Source organism: Chrysochloris asiatica, unplaced genomic scaffold (genome assembly GCF_000296735.1).
Source record: "Chrysochloris asiatica unplaced genomic scaffold, ChrAsi1.0 scaffold00002, whole genome shotgun sequence".
Classification (NCBI taxonomy): domain Eukaryota; kingdom Metazoa; phylum Chordata; class Mammalia; order Afrosoricida; family Chrysochloridae; genus Chrysochloris; species Chrysochloris asiatica.
In genome coordinates this window covers 18,769,037-18,781,555 of record NW_006408520.1, presented here as the reverse complement: position 1 = coordinate 18,781,555, position 12,519 = coordinate 18,769,037, and the positions used below count along the sequence as shown (strand labels likewise).

Genomic DNA, 12,519 nt, shown 5'->3' with positions numbered 1-12,519 from the left:
ATACAAGGAACTCTGGTGACACAATGGTTAAGCTCTCCAGTTGGTGGTTTGAACCCACCAGGCGCTCCATGGGTGGAAGATGTTGCAGTCTGCTTCTGTAAAAATGACAGCTTTGGAAGCCCAATGGAGTACTTCTAGAGTCCTGGTGCAGTGGTGTGAGCTAATCACTTGGCAAGGTCAGTGGTTCAAACCCACCAGCCGCTCCTCTGAAATCCTATACAGGGTCACTGTGAGTCAGAACGGACTCTAAAGAAACTGTCAAAAGGACTGTGCCACTTTATATGATCTCTGAAGATTACCATTTTTCTACAGGCCACCAGCACTTAGTACTGTCATTCTTTTTAACTGTGGATAGTGACATCTTATTCTGGTTTATTTTCTATTTTCCTAATGACTAATACAGTTAAGAAGTCCTGGTATGGCCCTGTAGGATAAACACTGAACTGCTAACGTAAAGGTTGGTGGTTCAAATGCACCAGCTGCTCCTTGGAACTCTCTACAGGGTTGCTGTGGAGCAGCATCAACTCGAAGGCACTTAACAACAACAAATACTGTTAAAACTTTCCCTGTACTTATTTGTCATTTCTAGAATCTCCTGTCATGTGGCATCCATTCAGATATTTTATTCATATCTTGTTTGTTTTCACTTTTTTTTAAATTGTGAATTGAGTGAAGGTTTACAGACAAGATCATCATATTTACATTCAACAAATCATACACTTTGTTTCATCTGAATGACTGCAATCCCTCCATGCAACAACAGCTGTCCCGCTTCCTCGCAGTGGTTGTTAGGTGCCCTTGAGTTGGTACCGACTCATAGTGACCCTATGTATAACAGGATGGAACATGGCCCAGTTCTGCGCTAACTTCACAATCACTGCTACACTTAAGTCCACTGCTGCTGCCACTGTGCCAATCCATCTCAGTGGGGATCTTCCTGTTTTTCACCAACCCTCCGACCCTCCACTTTACCAAGCATGCTGTCCTTTTCCAGGGTCTGGTCTCTCCTGATTAATATCCTGATAAAGTGTCTAAAGTATGAGAGAGAAAGTCTGGCCAACCTGACTTCCAAGGAGCATTCCGGCTGTGTTTCTTCCAACACAGATCTGTTTGCTCTTTTGGCAATCCATGGTACTTTTAATAGTCTTCTCCAACACCGTAAGTCAAATGCATAAAAGTTTTTCATACTTTTATTTGTGGGATATATATATATATATATATCACACGCTTCCTCCCATACATACGCATTCAGCCTGTGTCTCTGCGTGTATGTACCCATAGAACACTGTTGTGTATATATCACTGTTTATCCCCTTGAGCCCAGACATACCTCCCTGTGTCTTCACCCATCTTCATCATGCTTCTGCCCACCCCACTTCTTGTATATTGCCCTCCCTGTCACCTGAGTTAATAAGTGTTTTCACACTACTGAGCTGTAAGAGTTTTTTAATATATTCAGGATACAAATTGTTTATCAGATATATATTTAGCAAATATTTTCTTAATCTCTTGCTTGCCTTTATATTTTCTTAAGATCAAAAAGTTTTCATTTTGATTTATCCATGTTTTCTGTTGTGTTTCATGCTGTGTCCTATAGAATCTTTTCCTAACCCAAGGACACAAAGACCTTCTATATTTTCCTATAGAAGCTTTATACTTTAGCTATTATGTTTTGAGTTTGTGATCCATTTTGGATTAATCATTGTATATAGTATGAGGTAAGGATCAGTATCCCTATTTTTATATATGGATATCCAGTAGTTCCGGGAAGACTACTTTATCCAATGAATTAGTTATCTTGGTACCTCTGAAAATCCATTGACAACCATATGTGTGAGTCTATTTCTTAATGCTCTTTTCTGCTCCACAGAAGGTTTGATCTACCAAGGGTGCTCAAGGTAACTGTATTAAGAAGGGGGATCATCTAGCCAGAGACCCATAAGGGGATGTGGTTCTCATCCTTCATTACTTCCGGAGTAGTGTTCCCTCTTAGTAAATGTATCGCCACAATTACATCAAAAGATCTTGGTGGAAGAGAAGACAGTAGAAGCCTCAGTCCATCCTTCCTTGTGATGCCAGATTATTCTTGTCCGATAAGCCACCAGAGACCAGATGATGAGTTTCATTCAGTCAGGTAACATGCTTCCAGCCCCTAGCCGGGGCTGAGTACTGGGACATGCTGGCAAACCAATCTCTGCTCTTCCTGAGTCACAGTCACGTTCAACAATGGGAACTTGCTATAAAGATTTATGGACTCCTGCTGTGGCGCTGTAGGATCAACACTGGACTGGGAACCACAAGGTCGGCAGTTCAAGCCCACCAGCTGCTCCTTGAAAACCCAATTCAAGGTCGCCGTCAGTTAGAATTGACTAGATGGCACTTACAAATTTGTGGCAGTATCAACTGAGAAACAGCATCAGATACTTTTAAAGTGATTTGCTATAGGACAACTTAAAACACTTTTTCCAAAAGCCATCCTAATAACTTAGCTTATGCTAACACCCGACATTAACACAAGTAGGTATTCTAATACCGGTTGAATTAAATTCTGTGTTTTTATTGGTTGAATCTCACGCTACCAACCCTCGACAACTTTTCTGAGGAAAACAATGAAACAAGTTTGTGGTGCTTAAGCCTATAGCGGACACAGTGCAGATATTTCAGTTTCCAAATTCTACTTCTGTTTCAGTTTCCAATTTCTTTTGGAGGGTGAAATGAATAGGCCTTTCACACCCCCATATACTTCTTATTCCTGAGAGTCAAACTGTGGGCCCCTGAACAATTCTTTTAATTCTATGAAGAGGAAGAAAAACATTTTGCCCTGGTGGCTGCCTTGGTAAAGCATTCATTCTCTCACTTGCTTCCTGAGTGATCTTTTTGCTTATTAAGCCTTCAGCCCTCCAGACTTGCACACAGACACCAGAGTAATTTACTTTTATTTTTTTTTTTTCAGAATAATTTTAAGCATAAATCTGACTATGTGATGCCTTCCCTGAAAATCCTCCACTGGCTTTTCCTCAGTGGCTACTGTCTTCCATGGAAAGACCCTTCCCATGCTATTGTCTACATTCCTCTTCAGCCTATGTGGCTATTCCTTGTCACACTTGACATTGAGTCCAAACCCAGGTACCCGAGGAACTATTTTTTACCAAACCCTCTCACCAGAATGCTTTTGCTTACAGTGTGCTGACTGGAATTCCCATCTCTAGTTTTCTGGCTACTTTCTTTTGTCCATTAGCAATCAATGGAAGTGTTCCCTCTTTTGGGAAGTTGTTCTCAGATGCTTTTGCTTTCCCTCACCAGATCAGTTTCTTTTCCTACAGGCTCCCATTGTGCACTGTGTCCCACAGTACGTACTACTGTGGGCTGACATCTGTTTAATGCCTGTTTCTGCCCGTTGTCTGTAAGCACTTGAGGACATTCATCTTAACACGGTGCTGAGCATGTACTAAGGCTGTGATAAATGTATCGAGAGGGGGAGCTGCTTTCTAATACCATAGTACTGTCGACAGTGGACCCAGCAGTCTCCTGGGAGCTCACTCACCAGTGTCAGTGGGAGGCGTCTAGCTAAAACTCCAACTCCTAGTGTTGGCCCATCCCCTAGAGTAGACCTCACTAGAAATACCAACAGCAAGCAAGCAGGACAATTCTTTCACGACCCTTCCTCTCTGTTTGTTCTACATCACTAACACAGAAGAAAGTAAACACAGATAATTCAAGACCTTTAGAAATTAAGAGGAAGTCATAGACCAGTCATGTAGGACATGGAACACCCATGCCTTTCATCTTACCTAAATGAGGATGCATATTCTTTCATTCCTTTATTTCTCTTCACTTATAAAGGGGCTCTTACCTTCCAGGATCTTCTCAGCATTCACCCGGTAGGTGTCAGCAGCCTCTGCCATGAGTCGGGCTGTAGCCAAGTGGTTCAGCATGATCTCACAGCTTTGGTCGTTTTTCTCCCACATGTCAATTCCTTCAAAAGTGACAGCGTGGCGCTCCATTAAGGTCACCAGGGGCATCAGCAGTGGGACTGAAACATTGCTTGGGAGCACACACGTGGACTCTGAAAAATGAGGAGGAAAGTTTTCCAGGTCATTTTTTTTCCCCCCAACATTAAGCACAGAATGGAGTCCTGGTGTGGCGCTGTGTGTTATGAGCTGTACTGCATAGTCGGTTTGAACTGCAAGGTTGGCGGTTCAAGCTTACCAGCTGCTCCTTGGAACTGACTCAATGGCACTTAACAACAACAACAAAGCACAGGATTGAAGCCACTGGCAGCCAGTGCCTTGTTTTAGCCACTATAAATCTGCAGCAAGCCACGCAGAGCACAGCTACTACCTACCGCTCAGTAGCCCTGCCCCTCTCTCCAGCACAGAGACCAGCTACGGCATTAGAGACTGGACGCATACATGCTGCCTGCCTGTTGCTCACCTCGGCTTTCGTGTAGGAGTTTGCTGAAGGGCTTCAGCTGCTTCTCATAGAGGATGGCAGTGTGGGTGAACTGGTGCCGCAGGGCAGTCCACGTTTTCTCAAGCCTTGTGATCTGGAAGAAAGCAAGGTGGTCATCGGTTTCGGATAAAGTTCTTGTCTTTCAAAATGACCTTTTTACGTACATTTTGGAGTAAATGATAAGTGGGCACAATAATCATTAAAAAAAAAAAAAAAAAAGTCAAAAGTGCAAAAGAGTGTACAAAGAAAAGCTCACGATCAAACCCTTCACCTTCCTGCCAGCCTCACCTGGCTCTTCTCAGAGACTGATTACACTTCTTAAAAAATGAACACATACCACAGTATACATACTCTACTGCTTCCTCCTTGGGAACTGTTCCATTTAGAACATGTAGAACAGTCTCATTTTATTAAATGCCTGCATGGTGGATAAACTGTAGAAGGCCTGAGTCCTAGTGTGGTGCTGTAGAGTAAGCACTGGACTAAAAGGTCAGTGGGAACCACAAGGTCAGCACTTCAAATTCATCAGCCACACCTTGGGAAGCCTATACAAGGTTGCTATGAGTCAGAACCAACTTGATGGCACTTAACAACAACAACACAGAAGTTTTACACATACAAGGGGCTTCAAAAAGTTTGTGGAAACACTCTATTATCTTTTAATTCCATTTTTCCATAAACCTTTTCAATCAGCCCCCTTGTATTTTGCTATTCAAAAATTACCACAGTAAAGATGACCGCCAGTGTATTCATGCATGTATTTGGAGGATGGACTTTCAGACAGCACTGCTGGGTCACAGATTACATAATTTTAAATGTAGATGGCTGCTACCAACTGCCTCCTGAGAAGTAGGTGGTACTGATGTAAAAACGCCAGGAGGTGATGTAAAGCATCAGAATGTTCTTATAAGGAATAGTAGCTGGGACACATAGAAGACAGTCCAGGCCTCTGATGCCACTCCTCATCCTTAATCATTTCTCTGGAGACTCCTGATTGGAGTCAGTCAACACCAACGTATGCAACCGACTATGACTGTCATAAGAGAAATGATCCCCCACTCACATCATAAAACCAACAAGCCTTATGTAGTACCTTATATTTTCCACATGAAACAAAGAAGGGAAAAGGGGCATTGATATTCTGAAAGTGAGAGCCAGCTTGGTATCTGATACTTCATACGAGGAACCTCATTCTGTCCTCAAAAAAGCCCTATGAGCCTGGTATTTTTGGCCCCATTTTATAGAAAGGAGGGGGGCATTAAAAAAAAGGCATAGGGAGATTGTTGTTGCTAGGTGCCATAAAGTTGGTTCCATAGTGACCCTGTATAGGGTTTCCAAGGAGCAGCTGGTGAATTTGAACCGACCTTGTGATTCAAACCAGCCTTGCAGTCCAGTGCTTTATTCCAGTGTCACTTCAAGACTCCTTAGGGAGATTAGGTCCAAGACTTGACAGCTAGTAAGTGGCAGATTTGGGCTTCATTTCCCGGGCCTCTAGGAGCGTGAATACTAAAAGGAAAGGGAAAAGGCTGTGGGCTGGCCTTTTGCCCTCTCTCCTCCCAGGCTCCTGTCCCTCTCTCATTTTTCCACTGCAGCTCCCTCCTTTCCCCTCGGCCCATCTCCTCCATGCTCTCTCTTGCAATTAGAAGCTGAGAGAAGAAAGCCCACAGGCAGGTTTGGCTGAAGACCCCTGGAAGTGGTATAAATCTCATCCTGGGTTCCCCCTGGGCCTGTTCACCTCCCTCCCTTGGTAGTCTCCTGGCTCAGCCTAGGCCCTGCATATCCTGGAGGACTCTAGAGAGGAAGTGTCTGACCTGCTAGAGAGAGACACTTACAAAGGCTTGTTAAGGAGGTTTGAGGTAAGTCCCTAACCACTGAGCATGATGTCATGGGCAGCAGTCACAAAATGATTCCACAAACATTTCCCTTTTACCTAACAGGAAGAGCTGGAAGTCTTCATCTACTAGCTCAACCCTCAGCATAACAGCCAATTTTGGATAATAGGAACTAAAGATGATGTGTATTAGAAACACCTGAATAAAATAACTCCTGAATAGCCTGTATTATAGCAGAAATCTACATTATGAAAATACTGCCATATTTTGTTGTTAAGTGCCATTGAGTCAGTTCTGATCCATAGCAACCCTGCATAGGGTTTCCGAGGAGCAGCTGGTGAGCTTGAACCTCTGACCGTGAGCAACTTTGCAATCCAGTGCATTATCCCACAGCACCACACCAAATTTACAGGTTGCTTGTTTCACATACTGATGCTATAAAACTCCAGTGCACCTAAAGAATTTTGAAAGCTGTGGCTCTTAGAACATATTATAATTAGAATTGACTCCTCCCATCCCCTGCAAAAAGGCACTAAATTATTGAGCTGCTGTGTTTTAAGGTGATCTTACTTTGTTATTGTTGTTAAGTGTCGTCGAGTTGGTTCTGACTCATAGTGACCCTGTATAGGGTTTCCAAAGAGCTGATGAGTTTGAACTACCAACCTTGCAGTTCAAGGTGGCCTTTCAGTCCAGTGCTTTACCCTGCAGCACCACACCAGGGAAACTGTGTTCCCGACCTGGTCAGACTTGCAGGACACGTGGCTGTTAACAATCTTCCCCATAGCAGTGCTAGATTTTCAGCAAACACCTGACAGGCCTGTGGATACAATCTGGGGCTATGAAACAGCCAAGCTCAATGACCAGTGGTTTGGAGCAAGTGGGTACAGAGTGGGCTTGCAGGACTGTAATGTTGTGTTCAATACTCAAGCCCCTAGTGCTTGGGCATATGAAAGGGAAAGCCCACTGTGAGCACTGGAAACCCATTTGATTTCAAATACATGTTTTCATTGGGCACCCACCCTGTCAGGCTCATAAATGCCTGGCCTTCAGAAACTCTTATAAGGAAAGAGGGGGCTTTAGGGTTGGGAGTACAATTTTTTTTTTTTTTTTTTAAGCAAGAGAGTCTGTTTGAGGTGGCCTGAGGACCATATTTTAAGAAAAACCACTCTAGGGATTCTCAGATATAAAATCCCTCAGTGTCTTGGTTTCCCAGTTATCCCCCCAGACTACCAACATGCTTGGTGAGCCCAATGGAAACAGTGGCTTATGCAACACACTTTACCAAGACTAATCACCCTGATTGGAGTCCTGGTGTAGTGCCATGGGCTAATGCACTGGACTGCAAAGTCGGAGGTTCAAGCTCACCAGCTGCTCCTTGGAAACCCTATACAGGGTGGCTATGGGTCGGAACTGACTTGACAGCCCTTACCAACAACAACCATCCTGATTGGTTTTTTGGGGGCATTGATTTTTCTTCACAAAGTGTGGGCTGCCAGCAACTACCCACTGTTTTCAAAAATAGAGCCTGAACACTGTCCCGTTATCACAGCAGTATTCGTTAAGATTCAGTTTACCTTTCCAGATGGCTTAAGATAGTTTGTAATTTGATTTGGGCTTGCAAACCTCTTTGCAGAACAGTGATTGCACAGGCCGGTGGGGCCACACAGAGTAAGTGGTGCTGTACCTGTGGCATCTCCAAAGCTTTCATGATGGCGGAGAAAGAATAGAGGTCTCCCATGGAATCCTTCAGTTCCACTGCCACCTGGATAATCCTATTGAGAGTGGCGGCTCGGTCCTCCAATGTGCTCGTGCAGCCTAGAATGTCCACTGCGATGCCGATCGCCATTGTGCTGTGTCTGAGAGGGAGATCAGTGGTCACCAACAGGATGCAGACAAAACGAAACCAAAGGCCAAATGACCCGGAAAAGGGCTGTCTTTGCACTGTTTGCTTCTGTCACCCTACAATGTGCCAGCAGGTCAGATGGCTTGAATGACTAGTGTCAACAGTGCGACCAGCCCCAACCAGGCTGGCTGCAGCAGGACCTCAGAGGGGGTGCAGTGCGGTCCAGAAGAACATGACAGGGCCAAATTCAGGCTTAGATTTGTGGGTGACTCTGCTCAGTGTACACATGGACCTCTTGAACCCCCACCATGAGTAGCCCCAAACACACACACACACTCAAGACTGTGAGTGAAAGGGCGGGAAAATGAGAGGATGATGCCTGATCCAGGGAGATGATGGGTTTGAGAACAAAGGAAGGAAAGAGAAGCTGAGGATGGAGTGTCTTCACCCTGGTCAGGAGGCCAGAAAGCGAATGGAGCTACACATATGAGACTGAATAACTGACCGGCTGGAACGTGTCTATATGGCAAGACCCTAATAAAATTGCACTCTCCTTTCCAACAATCCTCCTTTTTCTCGTCCTGAACACAGGTCAACCTCATAGGCCCAGGTCAGGAAGCAGGGTGCTCATTTCTCTATGTGACAACAGGACTAATATTAATGGGGTCAGAGAGCAGGCTCCTTTGTCAGTAACTGAGAGATTGCAACCCCATCCACTGTAAATCAGCTAAGGAGTTTACTGCATTGTGTCAGGGTTGTCTCAGTTTTATTCCTTCCAGGCTGTGGTACGAGTGCTAGAGGTGAAGCCCCAATTCACAGCTGTGGTTACTAAAATACAATAAGCCTTGGAAACTCAGTGGCCACATGGTCATGAAAGTTGAAGCTAAGAATGTTCCCCATGGTCATGCTTCTCTCTGTGTGCCAAGTGTGCTGCCTGCATGCACACTGTTATCTTGCCTTGAGCAAAGGGTGGTGGTAATTTAATGAGCGCCGAGCATTATGAGTATTTCTGTTTGTTAAATGATCAACATTACTTTCTGCTGTCTGAGCATGTGCATAGATGTATGTATGGTGCTTACTCACAGTGTGACCTCAGACTGTTACTTAACTGTCCCACTCCTCAAGTTGCTTCATCTGTAAAATGGGTACAGAGGATGGTCATGAGAGAGATTGTGTGGGTGTATAAAAATCATGTCTGGCGCTGGCAGGCACCTAGTATATCGTCATCACTATATATGTGCATGTCTCTCCCTCTGTGTCTTGCTTCATTTTGCCTATTGGCCTTACTAAGCCTGTCTTCCTTTTCCTGAGTTCCTGTCTTTCTCAATCATAATATAGACCTAACATGTTTTGTTTTTTGTTTTTACTCTAATGTATATTTTTGTGGTGCTATAGGATAAGCTACTGGACTGCAAACCACAAGGTTGGATGTTCAAACTCACCAGCTGCTCCTCAGAAACCCTGTACAGGGTCACTATGAGTCGGAACTGACTCGATGGTACTTCACAACAACAACAATGTGTATTTTTATTTGTTGTATTTACTGAGGCGTTTTGCCATCCGTTTTCAAAATGTTGACATTGAGTGAAACATTTGAGATGTCTTGTAACTAACTTGCCATGTTGCATTCAATGGATCTCCATTATTCAATTGTTTTTTCTGGTGTTTTAGTGGCCCTTGAAGGAGCTCTGGTAGCGTAGTGGATTACAAGCTGAGCTGCTAACCAATAGGTTAGTAGTTTGAATTTACCAGCCACTCTGTGGGAGAAAGAAAGATTTACAGCCTCAGATACCCTATATAGGGTCACTGTGAGTCAGAACTGAATCCACAGCACATAACCACCACCGATAACCTGGTGTTATGTTGGTGGTTAAATGGTTAATTCTGTCCATTCACTCAAGCAGTGTGAACCTCCTGTGGGCACCATTGTGGGATGGCAAGTCTTTGGCAAGAGCTTGCTCCAGAGGCAGCACTAGGGAGGCACACAGTGCTAGTGGATGTCACCAGCTCAGCATACTTGGCATGGGCAAGACAGTTGTATATTTGACTCTTCAACAAAGAAGCTGCTGTCTATTTGACACCAACTGTATTTAGTTGTTGTTAAGTGCCATCGAGTCGGTTCAGACTCATAGTGACCATGTATAGGGTTTCCAAGGAACAGCTGGTGGGTTTGAACTGCCGACCTTGTGGTTCACAGTTCATTGTTGATCCTACAGCGCCACATTAGGGAGTTTTTATTTAGTAGACACATTTAATCAATAAAACCACCTCACAGCCTTGAGTAAGTAGATTGTACAGACGAGCCCTGGGTGAGAAACGAGCTCAGGAGCCAGATCCTATCCATGCAGCAATTGGGAGAAGTAAGAACCAGCTGTTGACAGGAGTGAAAATCAGGTGACGGCCAAGAGAGAAGTCCTAAACCTTTGGCTTGAGTCACACACACGCCCCAGCATGCCTAGTGATGCTGATAAATGAGACTGGAACATAGGGGGTTTTCAAGCTGAAGGGTATCGTCACATGAAGAATGGGGAAGTGTGGCAGTACAGCATCTCCCTGTGGAAACAGTGACCACTTGCCCAAACACCAACAGGGGAAGTTACTGGAGCTGAGGACATGGGAAACAGGGAATACCTGGAGAGAATCTAGAAGTCAGATCAGGGAGAGGAAGAAAATTCAGGCAGTACTACTTTCTCCAAAGGAATTCAACAACAATGTGCCTGAACAGCACTCTCTGGGTGCTGCAAAGGGTTAATGTACCAGGCTGCTAACCAAAAGGCTGTCTGTTAGGACCCACCAAGAGGCTCCTCACAAGAAAGGGCTAGTGATCTGCTTCCATAGGTTGTTGTTGTTGTTGTTAGGTGCCATCGAGTCAGTACTGACCCATAGTGACCTTAAGCAAAACAGAATGAAACACTGCCCAATCCTGGGCCACCCTTACCACTGTTGCCACACTTGAGTCCATCTCGCTGGGGGTCTTCCTCTTTTTCTCTGACCCTCCACCTTACCAAACATGATATCCTTCTCCAGTGACTGGTCCCTCCTGACAATATGTCCAAAGTATGAGAGACGAAGTTTGGCCATCTTGGCCTCCAAGGAGCACTCTGGCTGCACTTCTTCCAAAACGGATCTATTGGTTCTTTTGGCGGCCTGTAGCACTTTCAATATTCTCCTCCAATAACATAACTCAAAGGCATCAATTCTCCGGTCTTCCTTATTCACTGTCCAGTTTTTGCATGGATATGAGGTTATTGACAATACCACGGCTTGAGCTGGAGGCACCTTAGTCCTCAAGCTGACATCTTTGCTCTTCAACACTTTAAAAAGGTCTTGTGTGGCAGATTTGCCTAATGCAATACGTCGTTTGATTTCTTGACTGCTGCTTCCATGAGTGTTGATAGTTGATCCAAGAAGAATGAAGTCCTTGATAACTTCAATCTTTTCTCCATTGATAAGAATGCTGTTTATTGGTCCAGTGGTGAGGATTTTTGTTTTCTTTATATTGAGATGTAATCCATACTGAAGGCTGTGCTCTTTGATCTTCAGCAGTAAATGTTTTAAGTCCTCTTCACTTTCAGCAAACAAGGTTGTATCATCTGCACATCGCAGGTTGTTCATGAGTCTTCCTTCAATCCTGATGCCACATTTTTCTTCACAGAACCCAGCTTCTCGGATTATTTGCTCAGCATACAGGTTGAATAAGTATGGTGAAAGAATACAACCTTGTCGCACACCTTTTTTAATTTTAAACCATTCAAGTGTTCCCATGTTCTGTTCGAACAACTGCTTCTTGGTCCAGGTACAGATTCCTCATGAGCACAATTAAGTGTTCAGGAATACTTATACTTCACAATGTTGTCCGTAGCTTGTCATGATCCATACAGTCAAAAGCCTTTGGGTAGTCAATAAAGCACAGGTAAACATCTTTCTGATATTCTCTGCTTTCAGCCAAGATCCATCGGACATCAGCAATGATATCCCTTGTTCCATGGCCTCTTCTGAATCTGGTTTGAACCTCTGGAAGTTCTCTGTTAATGTATGATTGTAGCCGTTTCTGTATTACCTGTAGCATTGCTTTACTCTCATGGGATATCAAAGAGATTGTCCTATGATTTCTGCATTCCATTGGATCACCCCTCTTTGGAATGGGCACAAATACAGATCTCTTCCAATCAGTTGGCCAGATAGTTGTCTTCCAAATTTCTTGGCAGAAATAAGTGAGTGCCTCCTGTGCCGCCTTTCTTGGAAGATTTCAATTTTTATTCCATCAATTCCTGGTGCCTTGCTCTTTGCCAATTCCTTCAGTGCACCTTGGACTTCCTCCTTCAGTATCATTGGCTTTGATCCAATGCTATCTCTTGAAATGGTTGAACATTAACCATTTCCTTTTGGTAC

At 44.1% G+C, this 12,519-nt stretch overlaps 1 protein-coding gene across 1 annotated transcript in view; it reads right to left on the bottom strand.

The window, feature by feature from the left end:
• BCAR3 (breast cancer anti-estrogen resistance 3) overlaps positions 1 to 12,519 on the bottom strand; it is a 161,211-nt gene that overhangs the window by 1,189 nt on the left and 147,503 nt on the right. The window contains exons 8-10 of the mRNA XM_006831048.1: positions 7,969 to 8,140; positions 4,435 to 4,546; positions 3,854 to 4,066 (exon numbers count right to left, since the gene is read on the bottom strand). Coding sequence (XP_006831111.1) covers positions 3,854 to 4,066; positions 4,435 to 4,546; positions 7,969 to 8,140 — 497 coding nt within the window. The remainder of the gene's footprint in view (positions 1 to 3,853; positions 4,067 to 4,434; positions 4,547 to 7,968; positions 8,141 to 12,519) is intronic.